Source organism: Dryobates pubescens, chromosome 8 (genome assembly GCF_014839835.1).
Source record: "Dryobates pubescens isolate bDryPub1 chromosome 8, bDryPub1.pri, whole genome shotgun sequence".
Taxonomy (NCBI): Eukaryota; Metazoa; Chordata; class Aves; order Piciformes; family Picidae; genus Dryobates; species Dryobates pubescens.
This window is the reverse complement of record NC_071619.1, coordinates 1,292,431-1,315,205: the sequence shown is the minus strand read 5'-3', so window position 1 is coordinate 1,315,205 and position 22,775 is coordinate 1,292,431. Positions and strand designations below refer to the sequence as shown.

Sequence of the window (22,775 nt, the reverse complement as noted above, 5' to 3'; positions counted from 1 at the left end):
GGGCACTTTGGATTCTCCCAGAGCCCTGCTTGCATGAACACTCCCGACCTTGGCAAGAAGAGGGTGCAAGGTCACTGTGGGTTTTGGCTAGGACTCCTGCATGGCATTCCCCTACACTGGGCCATTCTGCCCACACCTCCCCAGGCACGGTGCGATCTGCAGACGAGAAGTGGCAAAACGGCAAAGAATCCTCCAACGGTTTGGACTGGAAGGGACCTCCAAAGGTCATCCAACCCAAACAGTTCAGTCCAACCCCCTGCACTCAGCAGGGACATCCTCAACTAGATCAGGTTGCCCAGAACCCTGTGGAGCCTCACCTTAAAATATCTCCAGGGATGGGGCCCCAGCCACCTCCCTGTGGGCAAACTGTTCCAGTGCTCCACCACCCTCATGGTAAAAGTTTAAATAGAGCTTCTCAAACAGAAGGATGAATAAAATAAACCCCAAACAATTCTCTCTACATTATCCTGTTTTTACAGCTAGAAAATTGCCTGGGTTTCTGCTACTACACACTGCAACATTTTTGTTAAAGCTATTCATTTGTTGTGCCAGAGCCCAGTGCCAAACCAGAAACTAAAGAGAATCATTAAAAAAACGGAGGGGAATAAAAAGAGACAAGAAAGAGTTTGAGGGCTCCTGCTCTCAGCAACACCAAAAACAACCCCAAATCACAGAACTACAGATTGAATCTTGTAAGGTTTAAATGGTATTTTGAATTATTTTTTGTCCCAAAGAATAAACAGCCTACACACTGCTAGGCTGGCTTGTGGCAACTGCTGCAGAATGAAGAATTCCAAGAATCCCTTGGCCTCTGATATACAACCCCTTTTATTTAACTTCATCTAATTGAAGACAGCTGTAGTGGTGCCACACAAAATTTAATTCCAGCTTCGAAATGTCAATAAAAAGGGCCTGTAAGAAACAATGCTGGTACAAAGCTGGCAGGGCAGTGAGCATCAACATCTACCTAGCCCTGCAAAATTAAGACTATAATGGCAGTCTGCTGCCCCAGTTGACGAGGTGATAAAAGCCCTTTTCCTATAAAGCCTAATGAGCTCTATTACTCTTCAGCTTTCAGGAATGTAAAGGCCAGTGGGCTCAGCAAAGAAAACCAACAAACTCTCCACACATGGATTCATTCAAACTGCAACATATCAAATTCCTGCTGTAATTACTATAACCTGACAATTTCATTACAGTCAGGCGGTTCTTAACTCTTTAAGGCTAACAAGGCGGGCAGCAGGAGAAAGCCACGGCACTTTGCATACCTGAAACAAAGCAACAGCAGCTCTCATGAACTTTTCACTCAGAGCAGTCAAATGGGAGCTCAGCAATCTGCTGTTTTCTCTCACAGAAATAAATCAAGCAGAGAAAGGACACGGCGCTTTCTGCTGCAGGGATGTGCACTCCACTCCCAGCTCATTACCCAGCAAGGGAAACCTCAGGCTCCTTTGAGAGCACATTGCTACCTTCCCTGCCGGTCACTGATGATACAAACACAATAAAATCCAACTGTACCACCCATGCCATAATGGTTTGCTGTCCACAGAGTGGAAAGGAAAGAGCCTGCAGGCAGAAGGAGCACCTACCTCCAGGGGAGAGTCGCAGAGGAACCGTGTGAACTGCACCCAGGCCGGCGCCGCGGAACGTGCACCCCAGGGGACAGGGCCGACGTGCAAGGCAGAGAAAGAACAGGGTTAGCACCACTCCAGGGCACAGCAACACCCAAAGACCCTTTCAAAACCGTAGATTTGAAAAGCATCATCGGAGTGGAAGAGTTAACATCTCCACAAGCCAACTCCCACGTTCTGAGAAGTACAGGCAGATCTAATCACTAACTACATCACCCCAACAGCTTCCGTTGGTGAAAGGAGAGGTTTGTTTCAAATGTGATGTGAATTATCCCCTTGTAAGGATCACACGTGGCCCTTCCCTGGGACTGCCTGCAACGGGGAGTCTTTTCCCACCCTTCCACTGGCACCTGCCCCACCACTCCCACAAGGTTAGGGCCCCCATCTCTCTGAACAGAAACTGATTTAAATCTATTTACGTGCAAAACCCTAAGCAAGTCTGGTTTAAGGCTAAAGAAGAAGGAGGAGGAAACAAACATGTTCAACAACAACAAAAAATCAACTTCCTGAAAGTGCAAGCAGTGTCAAACCTAGATTCTTTACTCAATTAAAAAGGATGTGCTGCAGGTAACCATAGAATGGTTTGGGATGGAAGGGACCTTAAAGATCATCCAGTCCCAACTCCCCTGGCATGGGCAGGGACACCTCCTGCTCGACCAGGCTGCACAAGGCCCCATCCAGCCCAGCTTTGAACACTTGCAGGGTTGGAGCCTCCAATGTGGAGGACAGAAGAACTTCTTCCTAATGTCCAATAATACAACCAAAAAGGAAAGGGTTTAAATATCTGGAGCTTATTGAGGATTCTAAGAGCAATGTTGTATTTGTTTACCACCATTTACTTGTTTGCTACAAACACTTCCTTAGTGGTGGATCCCACATGGAACACGTCACAAAGCTCTGGTATGTAAACTGATTTTGAACAAAGGGATGGTTTAGGGTTAAATGATTTGTTTCCCTTCCTCCTGGTTTAATAATTTAGTAGTTGCCAAGCTGCCAAAGAACAGCAAAGAGGAACTTCTTATAAGGTTGATAAAAAGGACACATAGGAACACCTACAAAACCCTGGCTGCTGTCAAGAATTCTCTGAATTTCTGAGATTAAAGAAGACTCTTTTGTTGAAAGTGAAATAAAAATAACATTTAAAAAGGGTTGATTGCTTGTCAGTTGTGCCATTTGTTTTTCCCAGGGAAGAGGAAGAGAGGAAGCAAGGCAACATTGAAAAGTGCCTGCATTGTAAATTGCTGGCTCAGGACCAAGTTCCACCTAGAGCCTGGCTAAATAAAACATCATCTTCTGGGTTGTTTTCTTCAGAAGGTGCCATAAAGCATATTGCAGAAATAAAAACACAGCCTCTGGGACAGACAGAGGGATGGATGGCTAGGTATGCAAACATTAACTGGCCCATTCTGACTCTGGCTCAAAGTGAACACAAACTTAAGATACCACCTTAGAGAAGTTTAATGAAATCGTAGCATTTGTCTTGATTTGGTGGACAGGGAGAGAGAACAAGAGCAGGGAAAAAACCACAAGAGCAGGAAAAAAACAACACAGAAAATAGTTCAAAAAGAAAAAAAAGGTTGAATTATGATCCCATAAAAAAAAAAAGAAAGAGTGAGTTAAATTCCTGTGCTGCCAGGGCATCAGCCCCTACACCCAAGTTTCAGAAAAACAACCCATGTGTGATTAATTTTCATCTCAGAAGACCCCCAGTAGTTCTTACTCTGTAACTCTAGCTTTATGGTGCAAGTTAAACCCTATGGGTGAGAAAACTGAGCCAAAGACACTTCTCAAATGGGTCTATCCATCCTCCAGGCCCTGCTATACAATCACTTGGCTATTTAGAGGTAAAGGGGGCACTTTTAAAGTGTACCTGAGCAGAACTGCTGCTTGCTGAGCAGTTATCTACTGCTACAGCTATTCTATACTGATGTCTAGAAAAGAAATGCTTCACTGCACTCAAGTTTGTATGACAGTCTTATGGGGACAGAAACACAGCAGGTCTGCTTGGTTTTTCTAAACCTAAACTCTGGATAGCATTAAAATCTCACACACAGAGAATCCCAGAATGCCAGCTTGGAAGGGACCCCAAGGCTCATCTGATCCAACCTTTCTAGGTGATGGTGTAGTGTAAATGAGCTGGCTCAGCACCCTGTCAAGCTGAGTCTTCCAAGTGCCCAGAGGAGGGGAACTGACTGCTTCTCTTGGGAGATGATTCCAATTTTATTTATTCCAAATTTTAGAACTCAGCATCCCAGGTGAGGACTGAAACCTGACTTCCCCTGCTTTGAAAAATACTTGCCATCAAAGTTCCACACAGGCTGGTATGAGATTGTCTGGATGCCTAAGTTCTTTGGCTCTTGCAGACATTTAAACCCCATGAATCCACAGCACTGCAATCATGAGTGCCACAGGAGCAAGCAAAAGCAATCAGGCTGATACACAAGTAGCAGATTGAAGTCTTAAAGTCAGCAGTATCAGAGATCAGAAACACAGGATCCGAATGACAGAGGTTGGAAAGGACTTCTGGAGATCATCTTGTCCAACCCCCCTGCCAGAGCAGGTTCACCTAGAGCTGGCTGCACAGGATGGCATCCGGGTGGCTTCTGAATGACTCCAGAGATGGGGACTCCACCACCTCTCTGAGCAGCCTGTTCCAGGCCCTCAACATAAAGAAGCTCCTCATGTTTTGATGGAGTTTCCTATATTCAAGCTTATGTCAGCTGCCTCTTGTCCTGCCACTGGGCACCACTGAAAAAAGACTGGCCTCATCCTCCTGGCAGCCACCCTTTAAGCATTTGCAAGCACTGCTAAGGTCCCCTCTCAGTCTCCTCTTCTCTAGGCTAAAAGGTCCCAAGTTCCTTAGCCTTTCTTTGTAAGAGAGATGTTCTTGTCTGTGAGCAAATGGCAGTGAGCTGTTCTGCCCTGGCCACAGCTCCTGAAGAGCCCAGCAGCAGTTTAGGGCTGCCATCAACCCAAACGCTATAGAAGAGCCATTTCAAGAGCACTACAAAAACGTGTGGCTGCCAAGGCAAGAAGGTTAAACACAACCACAAAGGCTCCCGACTGCTTTGAGCACTCCCTCACTAGAAAACAAAAACAGAGGAAGTCAGGTGAGAGACCTAAACCTTTGCAACTGGCTGCTGATAGCAGCTTTGGAAGGGATCAGAACTGTGCTCCCTGGCATTTCCCAGCCTGCTCACTCAGCTTTCTCTGTTGGTTCAAGGAAGTTTCTGGGAGGCATTAAACCCGCTACACCTACATTTCAGTCTTCTTTCTTTTTGCACCTTTTCCAACAGTGTCTCTTCTGTGCCTTGCAACATTCTTTTCTTCCAAGACAAATATTTAGTTAAGCACAAAGCAAGGAGAGGGCCGGGCTCGCTGCGCAGGGGGAACAGACACACACTTGCTACAAGCTTCTCACTACAACACACTCAAGGAAAGCTGAATAAAACATTTGCTTCAGCAGGTCTAAACAGCAAGAAACTGCTCACTCTTGCTCTTCCTGGAAACTGCTGGAGAATATTCATGATCTTTTATGGAGATGTTTTCTAACTGGTGTGGCTGCTTCTGGTTACACTTCAGCCATGGTTCTTAGGAGACAAAGACTGCTGGAAAAAAGATGTAAAGCTTAAAACTCGTGTTAATGGATGAGGGGTATTGTATCTGTGCTTTAAGCCACCCAGATCAATCATTAAGCTCACTGGAGAACAAGTAGGAAGGAAATAAAAAATTGCTTACATTTAACCTGACTCCACTTGGAGTGCTGGGGCAAATCTGAAGCCCCCAACACAAGCCATGGAACTGCTAAAGCAGGTCCAGAGGGGGCCATGAAGATGATCAGAGGGCTGGAGCACCTTTGCTATGAAGACAGGCTGAGGGAGCTGGGGTTGTTCAGCCTGGAGAAGAGAAGGCTCCAGAGAGACCTCATAGCAGCCCTCTAGTATTTGAAGGGGGCCACAGGAGAGGCGGGGAGGGACTTCACACAAAGGCATAGAGTGACAGGAGGAGGGGTGATGGCTTCAAACTGGAAGAAGCTTGATTGAGATGAAATATGAGGAAGAAATTCTTCCCCTTGAGTGTGGTGAGGCACTGGCCCAGAGAAGTTGTGGAGGCTCCCACCCTGGAAGTGTTCAAAGCCAAGCTGGATGGGGCCTAGGGGGAGGTCTCTGTGTCCGTAACAGAGGGGTTGCAATTAAGTGATCTTTAAGGTCCCTTTCATCTCAAACCATTTTATGATTCTACCATCTTGGATCTGAGATAAAGATCCATCCACCACACTTGCAGAAAGGGCACAGAAATACATAGAATGTGACAGACACTACGAGGGGTTCTTGCCTCAGAGGTCCCAAGGACGAGCAGTTTAGGGCCTCGGCTAAGCAGCCTTGGCTGAGCTTCTCCACTAACAGCGAAACACCTATTTTCCATACTTGTGCCTTACCTCATCCAGAAGCTTTACAACCTGTTGAGGTTCCCCCTAATTCTTCTGATTTATTCCAACAACTCTTTTTAAGACAAGAGAACCATTACTACAACAGGGCCTGGCTGTGCATTTACACAGCAGGCTAATGAGGCTGTGTGTTCCCACAGAGCAAAACTGAAGAATCAGTTCTTCCACAGCCAGTATGGTGAAGCAACCTTTAATTAGAAAAATCATTTACTGTGTTTTTTCCTCAGGACACCAATTAAATGCAATAAAAGAATGCTGACATAAATACTCCTAGGTGCCAGCAGTTTTGCATAACTTCAGTACTCGACTGAACTCTGAAGCACAGAGACAGCCAGGTCAGTTTGGAAGATGAAATCCTCCAACAACTGACTCAAAGGCTTTTTGAGAAGGCTGAGAAAATTTCCAAGGGAGGATCAATTGACAGCAGACAACCTAAGAGAAAAGGCAGCATCAGGAGTTGAAAAGCCTGTGCAGAGAAGAAGCTGCAGCTTTCATGTCGAGATACAAACTGATTTGAAGAGTTTCCATTTGCAAGCTGAAGTGGTTTTAATTCCTGGAGCAAGAAGATACTCAAAACTAGTTGTTCCTGGAGTACTAACTTAATTTGGCAGCTGGACAGTACACCTCTGCCGTACCAAATCCTCCACTTGCCAGGGAGGGCAGCACTGCAGATCGCTTCCGGAACAGAGGCGAAGTTCCAGCACCGCAGGGGTAACAACAACTCTGGGACTTGGAAAAAACACTTCATTCCAGATCAGATTTTGCCTCTGCTTTTTATTAGAAGGGTGAATGCCAAGAGGCTGGAGCCAGGCTCTGCTCAGTGATGCACAATGACAGCCCAAGAGGCAGTGGTGGGAGTTGAGGCATAGGAAGTTCCATGGAAACAGAACGGGCTGCCCAGGGGCATTGCGGAGTCTCCTCCTCTGCAGATACTCCAAACCTGCCTGGATGCATTCCTGTGTGATCTGCTCCAGGTGATCCTGCTCTGGCAAGGGGGTTGGACTGGATGAGCTACCAAGGTCCCTTCCAGCCCCTAACATGCTGTGATTCAAAGTCACTGTCTCAGCCAGGAATCAATGCTGCACCACCAAAATGCACCACAGGACCCTCTCCAGCGAGACCTCAAACCAAACTGGTTTTTAGGAGCACACAGTATTCTCGGTGCCACTGCAGCCTCCATCAGAGATGTTGCAGAAGAAGAGTTAAGAGCAAGGAAAAAAGGCAATTCAGAAAGGATTTACCATATTGGAGAGCACTACAACACCAGCTGGCACAGGTCTCAAAGTGGAACTAACCAGCCTGCTCAGAAGTTCAAACACATCTTTGGTGTCAAGTACTTCATAGATTCCCTGTCCTGAAAATAATCTATTGCCTTTTCTCATAAAGCCAAGATGAAAACACTTACACACATTGCATAGGTGCAAAAGGAAGGCCTTCTTCCACACTCCTTGAGCAGCTTCAGGGTTCACATGTCTTTTGCTACTGCTGTGAACTGGTTTACAGCTTTCCTCTCGACTGTTGTTTCCAAACAATCACCAAACTTCTAAATCCACTCCCCAAACTGCCTTAGCATCATCAGCTGAATATGAGCTGGTCTAGCAGCTAATACAGGCAGACGGCATACTGTAACACCAATAACACATTCAAACCCCAAACCCCCAGTTGTTAATGTGTTCCACAGCAATCTTGGTTGGATCCTGGATTTAAATACAGGCAGGATTCTGAAGATGAAGTGGTCAGCCACCTATAAAATTAAACACTCTTCCTAAACTAGAGACTTTCCAAGCACAGAAGTGTGCAGGACTCTGCCTGAAAAGGTGGTTCAGCCACCACACAGAGAAAGGTTAGCTTGCACAAATTCAAAGCTGAATTTAATTTTTGGATTAAAAAAATAAACTAAACTAATTTCCTGGAGGTTTGCCACCTGAAAGCCCAAAGCAGACTTGTTAATATCCTGATAAAAAGCCCTGTGCATGGCAACAGAATTTCATTCTGCCTTTACTGAAGGAACTGCTTGGCTCCATAATGTCTGTATGATGTATTAAAAAGTCTGACAAAGTGGAAGGACAAAGTTTGAGGTCTTTTGAATACCATTTTCCAACCTTCCTCTTAATAACTTGGATCAGTTTTTACCCTACTTGGTATCTTCTATTTTTAAAGGCCACTTAGATAATTCTCCTCCTAGATTTCAGGATTAAAATCAAAAATGAGTCTTCTAATCTACAACAGAATATATTCTGTGTAAAGTATTCCTCAGTTTATGTCCTACAGGGGACAAATAGCTAATACTTTTGACTTCAGATGGTGTTGGGTGATGGCTTGGGCTTGATGATCTCAAAGGTCTTTTCCAACCTGGTTAATTCTAGTCTATTTAAGTGACTGAGCTTTACTGCTTACTAACTGTGACAGACAGACCTTCTTAGCCAGCCAGCCACGTGAACAGACAAGATAATTTACTAGTGCTAAAGAAGGACCTAAATTTAAGCTCATCAACATTAGATTGAGTTTTCACATTCATCAGAAGCTTCAGAGAAGGTCTTATGTCTCCCCTGGAATATTACACTATGTCTGCACAAACGTGATGCCAGAGGGAGAGGACAAAGGCAGAGCAGGGAAACACCTCAGGCAGGTAACAAGGAAAAAGAAGAGGATAAATCCCCTACAAACTGTTAGCAGTCACCAGAAATCCAGCTCCTGCCTGCTCAACTGCAAACTCCACAACAGACTTCACACCTTAAGGTGATGGAAATCTGAACTGTCCTTAAGGGATCTCTCCTTCCCCACACTCCCTCTGTTAAAAACCAGAGTTCCATGGCTGACTAAAGCCACCAAACCATGCACTCTGCCCCAGCACAGAGAGTAGATGATCTGAGAGGTAAAGGCAGCTCAGAATTTCACTACGAGCAGCCACCCTGATCTTGCCCTTGACTCTCCATGAGGTAATGATTGTATTAACCAAAAAAAGCCATAAAGAATAAGTAAGTCTATGAAGTTCTTAGCAGCCTGTCTGCAGGGAGACTTTCAGAGCAGATGCATGGTGGATTATAGCTGCATCTAAGCATTAAGGCTGGAATCCATTCAAATCAAGGTAGGCAGACAAATCAAGTCCCTGATTAGACCTGGTAATACTTGGTACAAGGCTAGTAAATAGCTCAGTCCTTCCTGGCACATTCCCAATTTTCACATCATTATAATTAACCCACTTTGTGACAGCAATTATAAAAAGGGCAGAGACTGCTACTTATTGTTCCAAGTCCTATGAATTTACAAAACAAAGCCAAAAAAATGTTAAGGCTTTCCCCAGTAGCAGCACAGAGATGGCACTGAAAAAAAGCAGCTCTCCTTACACTCTTTTGAACTACAGCCAGCAATGCTTGTGTGGGTTTATCATTCTGCATGGAAAGCAGCCGTGGCTTGCTAGGTATCTCTTCTGTGAGTACCACTCTGAGGAACAGAGCAGCCTGACGAGATACTTGAAAGAAACAGAGAATCATTTCGCTTGGACAAGACCTTCAAGATCATCAGACCAACCATTCTCTAACGCTACCAAGGCTGCTGCTAAACCACATCCCTCAGCACCACACCTCTGCCTCTTTGAAAGACCTCCACAGATGGGCATTCAACCACCTCCCTGGGCAGCCTGTGCCAGGCTTTTGAGAACCCTTTCAGTGAGGATGTTTCTTCTAACGTCCAACCTAAACCTCCCCCTGGTGCAACTCGAGGCCATTTCCTCTCCTCCTATCACTTGTTACAAGGGAGAAGAGACCACCACCCACTCACTCCAACCTTCCTTCAGGCAGCTGTAGCCTCCTTTTTTGGGAGCTAAACAAACCCAGGTCCCTCAGCTGCTCCTCATCAGCCCTGTTCTCCAGACCCATCACCAGCTTCATTGTCCATATCTGGAGCCTCTGCAGCCCTTCAATGTCTTTCCTGCAGTGAACCTCGTCCTCAAGGCATGACCTCACCGGTGCCGAGTACAGGGGGGTCCAATACTGAAGTTCACTAATGTTGAAGTCATTCATTTGAAGAAGATGGAAATGACAGACCTTAAGTAGCAGGTTTATGATTTCTGCTAATGCAAATATTGTGCCACCTGCCAGAGAAATGGAGAACTGCTGCTGGCTGGTTTAGAACCCCATGAGCAGCTTCTGTTTGTTTGGCTTTTGGGTTTTTTTTTTCCCCACGTACTACATTAAGGCTTAGCATCCTGTGAACACCATTTGACAAGCAGACTTGATTCACATGCAACATATTCTGGCTGCACCTCAGACAACCAGCTGGTGTGAATATGTTTTTGCACTATTTCTACTGCAAAGATGAGATCTAGCTGAGAGGAGTTTTGCTTAGCACTGAAATGTGACTAAACCTGAGATTTTTAAAGCCTTCACCTGTTACATTAATCAAAGCCACACAAGAAAAGAAAGAAATGTGGCACAGGTACCAAAGAGCTTTAAAGAGCATTTTTTGCTGTAAAAAAACCCACTTCCAGACCATTATCCCATTTCCAGCTCCAGGAACAAGCAGCAGCTCTACTAAACTCCTTGCTAACATCACTTTGTTAGTCCTTTTGGTGCATAACCCCTCTCCCTTTGGCTCAGATTATTTCCCTGGGCTAAAGCCTGCACCAACAGCTTGCTAAAACCCACAGTAACTTTCCTTCCCAAATGGAAACTCCAATTTGTGATACTCAGAACCAGTCTAACAGACACCATTTGTTGAGCTGTGCATTAAAGAAGCAGTGTTAGCAGAAAGGTGCATGCAGTGAACTGTACCTCATTTTCTCCACACTCTGAAGGTGTATCCTTGTGTACAGCCATCTGATACTTGGCAAATAAAGTGGCTGACTGGTTGAAGGATGATTTGAACTGGGGGTCCTCAAAGGAGACAGGTACTAACCTCACCTTCAGAGCAAGCAAAATACAAGCATACTATTTTGAGTGTGTATAATCAGAGAACAGGCTTCTGAAGGCAAGGCTAGTGAAAGATCTCCTCCTATCCACTTCAAAGCCTCTGAAGTCAGTTTTCTACTTTAAACATAGTAACAAGACAATCCTCCTAGAGGGGGAAGGCTGACAAGCAGCAGTAAGCTTACACTGACTGTTGATGCTACCTTCAGTAAAGAATTCTGCTACCCTGGAACACTCCAGAGTACCAGCTGGGTCACCCTGTTCCGTGATCAGCTCAGCCACAAACCTTATTTTCATTGTACAAACTCAAGGACCTTTAAAATGTGTTCTTTTTAGTGACTGACTGCCCCAATTTAGCAGTGACATGTTCTTGCTACATCTACCTTTTTCTCTAATCGCCTTCATTTTTCCCCTCAGAGTATTAGAGGTAACATGTCTGACAGTTAACTACCACGCAGTGCCTGGTCCTTGCGTGGAGTAAGGATGTGCAGTTTAGGTGGGTTACTTCTTGGAGGGCTCATGTTGCAAGTGAAGAGGTTTACAGAGCTGCTGTGAACCTGCCAGCAGCATTTTGTAGGTGTGCTGAACTTCTGCTCACACCTTGACCCTAAGCATGCCAGCTCCTCCTTATGGAAGCATTCAAACCAAAGCCAAGAGATCAGTTATCAGGGTACCTGTCCAGCTGGTTTGAGTTCTGATGAGATTTGTGTTTATAAGGCCTGCAACATCCCTCTCCAAAAGCCTCATCCTCTCCATCCTCTACTCAACAGCACAACCATTAAACTTCCCTAACTTTCCTGTCTGCAATTAAGACTAATTATTTGTGGCACTCACAAAGAGATACCAGAAGTGTTTGCACTTTCAGGATGCTGATTTTACTTGGTACAGTGTTTTCCACGCTCCTGGGTATAGCGTGGATATAAAATCCACCCTTGTCTCTCCCAGGAATGAGAGATGTGAAATGGAGGGGAAGCTGAGCTTTACATACAATTCATTTGGCCTCCTGACCTGATTTATAGTTGGTTTATCAGGTGGGTCCTTGTGAACAACCATCTGGTAACGTTTATAGACCTGGTAAGACTCCTGAAATGTGGCTTTGAACTGTGAACTTGGTGGAGATGATCTCACCACCCTCACCTTCAGAAGAAGTTAAACACATTTATTATTACAACATCATGCAATGACTTTGTATTTACACATATGCAAACATCACAACAGAGAGCAATTCTGGCTTCCTGCATCAGGGCCCTAACAATTAATACTGGACAACTCCTCAGCTCACTGTAGCCTGATGAAGGCTTTTGTATTTACCCTGAACAACGTGCAAGGTTTTCAAACTCCAAACCAAGACACAAATGCCTACAGAAGAACTGCACAAACAGTGTTCAGTAAATACCAGATGCTATGCAGAGCAACAATTTCAAAGACATTTTCTGTACTTTTAAAACATCTTGTCTGGCAGTCCCACACTCTGCTGAAAAATACTTGAAGGCTCCATGGATTTGCCAGACTCCTCTGTGCTCTTAAGATAAAGAATGGTTTTATTCAATGGTCCCAAGAGGATTTCCAGGTATTTTTCAGATTGAAAAAGGAAGAGGAAACAATGCTTCCAGATTCAATTAGGAGTTAATTATACTAGGAAGTTATCCAACTTCCCCACCAACATCCTTACACACCCAAAATGATAGAATTGATTAAAATCATCTCTACATTAAAATATCTTCTTAGCAAAAAAACCACCCAAACCCAAACCAAACCAAACCAAGATTGTTTCCTAGCCAAAAGAATGACATTATGGGAGCAACAATGCATTTCTTTTCAAGTATTTAAGGGCAGGTTCATTGCAGGAAGTACAAGCTTCTGTAGGGTTCTGTTGTCACAAATAGCATTGGTTCTGATTTAAGTAAAACCAACACCAAGGAAAAACCAAACCCAAACAGAAAGCAGCCACACTTGATAAGCAGCAGCACAAAGAGCACTGGGGAGAAGGCTGCTGGGACCAGCCTCCTTGCCCTTCTCCCTGCAGCTTTTAATGAGGATGTTCAGACAAAGCCATCAAACTTCTGCACACAACCCATCAAGAGCTGGGCAATTTCATGGCTTCTTGTCACTTATTCAGGGTGATTTTTTTTAAGTCCTCCCCTTCCTACCTCTTGGAATCATTTGCAAAGGAATATATTCAAACCCCATTTCCACTAGCATCACTGAAAATCCCTAGCTACAGGCAAAGCCTTCTCTTCAAAGAGTTTCCCAAATGGTTCTATGATTAACAAAGGTAAGAAAGTTAATAGCAACCAATACATTAAGTACTATTTTCTCCCATCAGTTTTCCAGCTTCCAAAGACATCAGCACACATCAACCACCTGTATAAAGAGAAGCCATCTGCTTATCTGTTTAATTTTAACAGCAGTTACTGCTTTCTTGTCCAGATTCATTAGCATAGATGGTTTAAGTATTTCTATACTGCAGAACTAAATATTGACTCTCTCTCATCATTCACCACTCTGCTAATTCCAAGCTTTTCAGTGTCAAGTCACACTGTATGAAATCAATTTGCAAGTCGTTTGGGAACTGTACTGCTCTCGGCTAGGACTGACTGCAAGGGCAAGAGTACCCCCTTGTGGCTACAACAAGCAGTACTAGATACACGTCAAGGTTTAAACTAAAAGCATTCCCTGAAGTCACAGATGCCAAACCCTTCAGAAGCTCCAAGACTCCTTAACCAGACTCTTCCCTCCGCCCCCCCCAGCAGCAAACGCGACGTTACCTCTAACTTGTGTTGTGCGTCCTCAGGCAAAGAGGCAAAAATGAAGTCTTCGATGGTTTTAGGTTGGTTTGCTTTAGATTTAGAGTTCTGCAAGAGGGAAAGTTGATCTCCTGCTTGAAGTTGAGAGCCTTCAGCTTTGCACATCTGGTTCTGAAGGAGTTTCTGCAGTTTCCTTTCTTTCCGAATGTCCTTTGCTTTCCGACAGGGCGGCTTGCTCAGATCAGCCCCTTTCCCTGCGAGGACACAGGCACAGCCTTCAAACACCACAGCTTGCTGCAACAAACAAGCAGCTCTTACACAACCACTGAGCAGAAATGGTTAAACTCAGGATTAATTCCAGATTGCTCTGAACATAACACGGTCCTTCCTCTTTGCAGTAACGCCAGAGGCCAAGCTCAGCTGCGATGACTTTCCTTCTACAGCTGTTTCATGCAGCACATCAACACAAACATTTTTGACCACAATTTCACCTGAGCCAAGGATATATTGAAAAAACACCACCCCAAAACTACAATGAAAAGGCTTCCAGAGAAGTCATCACTGGAGGTGTTTAGGAGGAGACTTGATAGGGTGCTTGGTTGCATGGTTTAGTTGATTAGGTGGTGTTGGGTGACAGGTTGGACTCGATCTCAAAGGTCTCTTCCAACCTGGTTTATTCTATTTCGGCTCTATACTGTTTAGGTCTCTCCTTCAATCATTTTGCCACATCCCCCTCTCAGAACCAAAGCAATGCACAGCATGACAGTGTGCTCCCTCTGAACTGCAACAGGACCAGCTTGAAATACTGGAAGGAAAATAACACAACCACAAAACCTCACAGCCAGGTTCACAGAGAGCACTCTTCCACCACATTAAAAACCCAGGTGGCTACACAACAGACTTCTGGAGAAGACACATACACACATACAAGAACCACCATAGTATTAAAAGCTTAGAAAAAAAGAGAGGAAAAGTGGAAAAACCTCCTCCCATGGAGGGAAACACAGTCATGTATCCTGCACAGAACCTATACTGCAGTAACCCTGATGACAAGCTGCTGGAGCAGGGCTTTATGCCATCAGCTGGCTCCTGAAAACTCTGGGTTTGAAAAGAAAGATTGAACTTTCCAAATGGGAAAGTATCCTGAAGGGTGAGGTGCTTCCATTTGAAGCATCAGGAAGAAGACACATTTCCAACTGTTAATATTTATATGAAGTGGAGAAGAATCTAAAGCCAGGCTTAACTATGGCTTACCCCACTTAACACTCCTGAAGGCCTGGAAATGACATGGAAATTCTCTTTTCCAGAACTCCTATGAAAACATAGTTAGAGCTTTTTGTCCTCCTTCTTCTTCTTACCAATAATTTATAAGCCAAAACTGACATGCTTCTTGGGCTCCCCAGTTTAAGAGACAGGGAAGTACTACATGGAGTTCAACCAATGGCTACAAGGCTAATTAAGGGCCTGAAACATCTGTTTATGAGGCAAAGATGAGACACCTGGGGCTCTTTAGCCTGGAGAGGAGAAAACTGAGAGGAGATCTTATCAATGCTCATCAGTATCTGAAAGGTGGAGGGTCAAGAAGGCACCAGACTCCTTTCAGTGATGCCCTGTGACAGGACAAAGTGAAACTCAGGATGTTCCACCCGAGTATAAAGAAAAACTTCTTCGGTGTGAGGGTGCTGGAGTATTGGAGCAGGCTGCCCAGAGAGGCTGTGGAGTCTCCTTCTCTGGAGACTTTCAAACCCCACCTGGGTGTGTTCCTGTGTGGCCTGCCCTAGGTGATCCTGCTTTGGCGGGGGGGGGGGTGGAGTAGATGATCTTCAGAGGTCCCTTCCAAGCCCTTCCAGTCTATGATTCTATCATTCTGTGATTCTCTACCTGCTTCAGACTTTCCTCTGGACAGTGACAGCAGCAGCATCCTTCTGCAAAGTGCCCTGGGGAAAGCACTGGGGTTTTGAAAGCTCTCTCATGTTCAGACTCACTTCACCTGCGAAGAACTGCAGCCCCACAGCCTGCAGCACTCTTTACCAACAGATACACCATGGAAACTGGCAAAATGCTGCATACTGGGGTGAAGGTTTAAGTGTCAGAAAGGCTGTAACTACTCTTCCTCATCTGCACACCCTCCAGAATTCACAGTTTGTAAGTGTACTCCTTGGGCAAATCATCAGCAAGCTCTTTGTGGCTCACCCAGGGAAGTCCCAGTCTAGGTTCTGCACATCTGTGACAGCTGAAATGTTGAGAAACATCTCAGGGACACAGGAAAAGAGCTAACATCATTGTGACACTCCACAGTTGCACTAGCAGATTCCATGACCGAGTGCTCTTACCTCTCTCACAAGATTTGTGAGCATTTGTCTCATCCACACAGCTAAAATTATTCACCAGGAAAGGACAAATATTATGAGGAAGTTACAGCTATTATGTGACCTGTCCATGGGCAAACCAGTCAGGGGAAGAGTTTATTTAAAGTACTCATAATACACTTGATGAATAAGCACTTCAGCTGTATCAGGACCTGTTTCATGTCTTCTATCTTCTATAAGCTGTAAGCTAGCAAGGCAAACTTCTTAAACCCGTGAATGTGCACAGAGACATAAGCAAACCTTCCTCTTTTATCTGAAGCTGTGCAGAAACAGCCCATTATTCCTATAGGACAATGACCTGGAGTGTTTATAAAGGAATGAAAAGGCAATTAAACTAGCTTATTATGGACCAAGGCTACATTTTCCACCATGAAAACTAAACAATCTCTCTGGAACATTTTAAACTGGCTGTGACCTGTGACACCACATACTCTTCACAAAACAGAACACAACAATCAAGGATGAATTCAAGCAGCTTCCAGGATGCATTTCTTACTAAATGTTTGCATTTCATTTTAAACCCCCAGAAAGCAAGCAGCACATTAATGCAACATTTATCCTCTGCTAAAGGAAATCCCTGGTTTCTGAAACAGAGTACAATGGTGCCAGCTTCTTTGTTGGGGATTTCCAGTGCTTCAAGTTTTACACAAGGTTGTTCTTCACTGAACTGAAGACCACACCTCTCCCTTTGTAAACCAAGGGCAGGGTTACACTAGTAATCTACCCAGGACTGCCATCTACTGCCAGTATCTTCTCAGTCTGCTTCCCAAATGAAGTTCATGCAACCCAGAGTCTGTCAGTTCTTATTTTACAGTCAAGAGGGGTTTGAAAATTGGCACATCAATCAAGTGACATAAACTGTGTAAGGGCTGTAAAAGCTTTTACTTCCTTACAGAAATGCAATATTGAGTTCACAGCAAGAAAGGAAGGAAAAACTGCCCCACATCCCTTAGTGACAATGCTCTTCTCATCTGAAGGTAGCCAAAACAGGGAAAGCCCCCAAAGAGCTCACCTAGAAAATTCTCATTCTTCACCAAGAGCAGAAGAATCAGTAGCAAGCTACACAATTTTCTTTCAGCCTACAAACTAACACCACAACAATACCCTGAACCTACTGCCAGTGTCAGTTACATCTGTGCCAAGCAGTCCATGAAAGCAGCAGAAACAGCCTTGCACAGAATTATTCACCAGGGTGTATTCACACAGTGCCAACAACACAGTTTGCATTCCAAGTTTACCTCCAAACATGAAGAGATGTAAGAAACACCACCTGGAGTGTTTTTTCTTGGGCATTAAACTGGTTTCCCACAAGGTTAAGCCTTAACCTAACTCAGTACCTAGCAGCACTCCTGCCCAAGTATTGCACAACCAGAGTCCAATTCAGGGAGCTGCACTCCGTGATCCTTACAGGTCTCTTTGACCTTGAGACACTCTGTCATTCTAAGAGTCCTATCTCAAGGTACATAAAGCCTGAGTCACCACATCCTGGTGAAAGGGAAGGCTAGATGTCCCTCCAGGATACACCATCTAACTCTGCACACAAAAGCATCCCAAACTGGAAACTGGCCCCAGTGTCTCCCAAGAATCAGTCACACTGACCTGATTCCAATCTAAAGAGCCTACAACCATCAGCTGCAGACAGGTATTCAAGAACTACACAGCCAAAAAATTCATATAATGAAGAAACCTCAGTGCAACCTTCAGGCAAAACTCAGGGAAGAAGGAACACGCAGCCCCTCGCACTTCACACACCAGGCACTGGGAAGGGCACAGGGAATTAAAAGGAAGCCATTCAGTAGGCAGGATAAAAGACCTCCACAGTATGTGACACCATGACAGGACATTCCAATTACTACCAGAAATGTGACTACCTGGCTTAGGTGGTGCATGACCAACTTTAGCTGAGTGTGATGGTCCTCCGGGGACTGCTGTGCCTTCAGCCGCACTTATCTGAGGAGAGCTCGAGTCCACCTCCGGCGCATTCACCTCTTCTTTTGTTTCTCCTGGGTCCTCATCTTCATTCTCCACCTTCTCTGTGTGATCCATGCTCTGTGTGATCCACTGACTCAAGGGATTCAGCTCAGACTGAGCGACGTGGGATTCGCTTTTGTATGCGAAATCACAGGCGACCACATCCTCGATATGGGCATCCATAGGCTCCTCTGCAAGCAAGCGAGAACTGCATGAGGGAGCTCCTCTCTGCAGAGCCACAGCTCAATTCACTTTGCTCATTTCCAGTTTCACAACTGTTTTCCAACAGGTAAAGTGATTGTCTTCAGCAGCCTGGAAACAGACAGCTTCCCGTGTGGCCCTTAAATACTAGCACCAACCCATTTACGAGAACAGTTTGGTTTTCTCCACTGAAACAGGGCAGTCAGCTCACCTCACACCATGACCTCCAGCAAGCAACAACACACAAATAGATTCCAAAAACCCTAACACAGAAGGGACAAATTGTAATGATTCCAGTACAATTTCCACTACAAGAGTAACTGGCCATTGGAATGGGCTGCCCAGGGAGATGGTGGAGTCACCACCCCTGGAGGCATTTAAGAAGAGACTGGATGAAGCATTGGTGCCACAGTTTAGTTAGTATCATAGTATCAGTCAGGGTTGGAAGGGACCACAAGGATCATCTAGTTCCAATCCCCCTGCCATGGGCAGGGACACCCCACACTAGATCAGGCTGGCCAGAGCCTCATCCAGCCTGGGCTTAAACGCCTCCAGGGCTGGGGCCTCAACCACCTTCCTGGACAACCCATTCCAGGGCTTCACCACTCTCATGGGGAAGAACTTCCTCCTCACATTCAGCCTGAATCTCCCTACCTCCAGCTTCATTCCATTCCCCCTAGCCCTATAGTTGATTAGATGGTGTTGGGTGATAGGTTGGACTTGATGATCTCAAAGGCCTTTTCCAACCTGGTTAATTCTGTATTCTGTAACTGAGCAGTGATTTGGTAGCAGATGGGTTTGGTGTTGGTTTGGGCTGTGACTATTCAATCACCTGGAAGAAACCTCTCCTTTCCTGCTTCCTCTTCCTTTTCTCTGCCACTCACAGTCCTGCTTAGTCCTCTCCAGAATTATCACTTTTATGACAGAGGTAAAAACAGGGTCTAATTCTCTACAGCCCTGAGCTAGAAGGTAAACACATGCCCAGAGAAGGAGGCAAAAATAAGCTGGTGAGTGCAGAAAGTCAGGAAAGACATTCTTCAACAGAGCAAGTCAGATGCACAATTTGGCCTCTGGGCTACAGAGGCCAAGCCACAAGGTAAAGACACAACCTACACAGAACAGCTGAAAGCATTGGGGTTGTTCATCCTGGAGAAGCAAAGGCTCCAGGGAAACCCCACAGTACTTAAAGGGGGCCTATAAGAAAGATGAACTCTTTAGCAGAACCTGTTGCAAGAGGATAAGGGCTGATGGCTTTCAACTAAAAGAGAGGAGATTCAGACTGGATAGCAAGAAAGAAATATTTTACAGAGAGGGTGGTAAAACACCAGCACAGGTTGCCCAGAGAGGTAAGCAGATGCCCCATCCCTGGAAACATCCTGGGTCAGGTTGGATGGGACTCTGAGCAACCTGATTGAGTTGAAGATGTCCCTGCTGACTGCAAGAGGGGTGGACTAGATGATCTTTAACGGTCTCCCAACCCAAAAATATTTTATGAGCCTCCCCAGACCTTTACAGAAGGCTCTATACACAAAATCCAAAGTGTATTAGCCCTATGGTCACTCCAGCAGGGACTGGATCCTCCTTTCAGACATCAGCATTGGTTTTCAAACACATAAGAATCTCTTACCTCCACCCCCTGCTTTTGAAACATCTCCTTTGGAAATAAACTTCAACATTTTCTTCAGAACTTTCTTATGAGATTTGGAGGTCTGAAAATGCAAAGCCTGGCACCTTAAGAAGAACAAGGACAACAAAAAGTCACCATTTGTTTTGTGAAAGGTTATTTCAGAATCACTCAAAAAGAATTACACCATACAATTATTTCTCAAGTTTCCCTGTATGAAACAACATCAACACTTGAGTTAATAAAAATATGTTGCCTTGTACTGCATAAAATCATCCTTTATGGCATGTTTGAGAACCACTACAATCACCAAAATCAGCCAAAGGGACCTAAAGCAGTGCATAAAAAAAGGCTTTTCTAGGAGGCTAAACCTCTGGGAATTATTCACTGATCCAGCTTTCAGATACAGCATTGCCACTACCTACTGATGCTGGAAAAGGGTATCCAGAATTATTTACACCCATGGAGCCTCTCTTATGTGTGCTCCTAAAGCAGTGTTTGTGGGACACAGACCCACTGGGTCACCTGCAAAGAGTGAGAGAGCAGTCACAGGACTCTGCTTTGGATTGTAACCCACGAGCCAAAAGGAAAGGGTACACAGGAGACTGCCCATTGGAATGTGCTGCCTGGGGAGGTGGTGGAGTCACCATCCCTGGAGGTGTTTAGGAGGAGACTGGATGGGATGCTTGGGTGTGTGGTTTAGTTGATTAGGTGGTGTTGGATGATAGGTTGGACACAATGATCTTGAAGGTCTCTTCCAGCCTGGTTTATTCTATTGTAAAAGACCAGAGAGCTGCTGGTGTGTCTAGGTGCAAACTCTACAGCACACATTTACTATTCAAAGTGTCATTAAAACTAGATAAACTTTTCAAGCATTGTGTATTTAAAGCAGTAAGCAAATGGGTCAACATACCTGAAGTGTTCAAATCCCTCAGAGTAGTGTGCTTTGTGCTTCTTACCTTATTGTATATTGAGGACAACATGTTTGATTCATGATAGGTTTGTAGACATATTTTCCACTTCTAAAAACAGTAACAAAGAATATGTATTGATTTTTGTTGTTGTTGTTGCTTCTACTACAAAACAAATGATCAACCTTTGCAGTTCAAACAGCATCACAACATTACATGGTGAGCAATGAAAGCTCAGAAGCAAGTTCTTCAGCTTCTTGCAGCTACATTAAACACTGTCCTTCTAAAATAACCAAGTATTCTCCTGTTCAGCAGTGTCACCCTGCACAAAGTCACAGAGCACTGGACAAACAGTTCTGTTTCAATTGCTTATGGAAACAAGCCAGCTGCCTTCACAGAGCTACATGTAAATCTGGGTTCTGCATTGCACCTCAACTGATAACAAGGCATTTTAAGCTTACCTTCGCCATCCTCTGTCTATGAGATCCTGGTAATCTTGAACTGTCATTGAATGTGCCCACATACCTGAAACAAATACAGTAACACACCTGACTGCCCACAGTTATGCTTGCAGATACAACAAGTTCTGCCGAAATACTACGATAAATCCAAGTAGCTAATGGTGACTTGCCAGTAGAGGTTTTTCCAAGGACTTGGCATATTCTTAAGGGCCATAAGTTACTGATTTCAACACCCACATTAAGTGTAAAAGTAACCAAGCCTGACATAAATCCTGGGATGCAATCAGCTCAGCCTGGAGAAGAGAAGGCTCCAAGAAAACCTTCTTGTGACCTTCCAGTATCTGCAGGGGGCTACAAGAAAGCTGGGGAGGGACTTTTGAGGGTGTCAGGGAAGGATAGGACTGGGGGGAATAGAAAAGAAATAGAAATGGGTAGAGTCAGATTGGATGTTAGGAAGAAGTTGTTCCCCATGAGGGTGGTGAGAGCCTGGCACAGGTTGCCCAGGGAGGTGGTGGAAGCCTCATCCCTGGAGGTGTTTGCAGCCAGGCTGGATGTGGCTGTGAGCAGCCTGCTGTGGTGTGAGGTGTCCCTGCCCATTGCAGGGGAGTTGGAACTGGCTGACCCTTGAGATCCCTTCCAACCCTGACAATTCTGTGATTCCATGAACTATATCGCTCTGACTGCACAACTTAAAACTTCAACCCTCCACCTCCTCTCTTTCCCAGAGACCAACAGAACAAAGTAAAATTGCTCTTTAACGTTGCCAAAAATCAGTCAGAAACACTGGGCTAGACAAACTCTTTCGCCAGGTGCCGAAACTGGGGGAGCAAGCACCCAGCCACCGAACTGGCACTTTTTCCCCAGGGCCAAGAACCGAGCCCGCTTCCCACTGATCTGTGCTGCGGGACGCTTGTCTGGCCACAGCTTGAGAGCCCTGCAGCCTTGCCAGGCAGACAAGACAGGCTCTGATCTGCGATTAACCGGGCTGCGGCTGGCGGTGGCGGGTCAGGCAGGGCAGCTGCACCTGGCGGAGGGCTGCACCGAGAGAAGGGGCTTCGGGCGAGGTACAAACTGCCCCCCGAGTCAGGGTGCAGCCGCTAAGCCAGCAATAATTCAAACGCTTTATCCTTGACAAAGCTTTCCCGTTATTTGTGGTGGCTTGTCCTTGGCTGGAGAACTCCTAGAACAGTCCCTGGGGCGAGGTTTCCTGCTGAGCCCATGGCCTCCGGCGGCCCCGGCCCCACACCGCGCCCGTCCCTCCTCGCAGGCTGCCCCCGGAGGCCCGCGCTGCTCGGCCCCTTCCTCAAGCCCACGGCAAGGGGTTTCGGGCACTCCCCGGAGGGCAGGGCAGGGCAGTGCCCGCTCCCGGCAGGACTGAGGCGGGAGGTTACCTCCGGACCGCCGCCTTCACCCGCAGGCCTCCCTCAGCCCGGAGCTGCTCTCCAGCCTCCCACCGCCCCCTTCCCGGGTAGCACCGGCGCGGCCGCTCACAGCTCCTCTCCAGCC

The 22,775-nt window shown here is 45.6% G+C and overlaps 1 protein-coding gene across 2 annotated transcripts in view; it reads right to left on the bottom strand.

Annotated features, from left to right (window-relative positions):
• Window positions 1-22,775, bottom strand: part of ATE1 (arginyltransferase 1) — an 85,197-nt gene that overhangs the window by 62,189 nt on the left and 233 nt on the right. The window contains exons 2-8 of one of the 2 annotated variants that reach the window (XM_054163506.1): window positions 21,270-21,333; window positions 20,857-20,919; window positions 19,901-20,004; window positions 17,973-18,263; window positions 13,754-13,986; window positions 11,994-12,122; window positions 1,590-1,622 (exon numbers count right to left, since the gene is read on the bottom strand). In XM_054163506.1, the coding sequence (XP_054019481.1) occupies window positions 1,590-1,622; window positions 11,994-12,122; window positions 13,754-13,986; window positions 17,973-18,263; window positions 19,901-20,004; window positions 20,857-20,919; window positions 21,270-21,333 (917 nt within the window). Of the gene's footprint in view, window positions 1-1,589; window positions 1,623-10,850; window positions 10,980-11,993; window positions 12,123-13,753; window positions 13,987-17,972; window positions 18,264-19,900; window positions 20,005-20,856; window positions 20,920-21,269; window positions 21,334-22,775 lie in introns of both variants that reach the window. The other variant, XM_054163507.1, reaches the window with a different exon arrangement.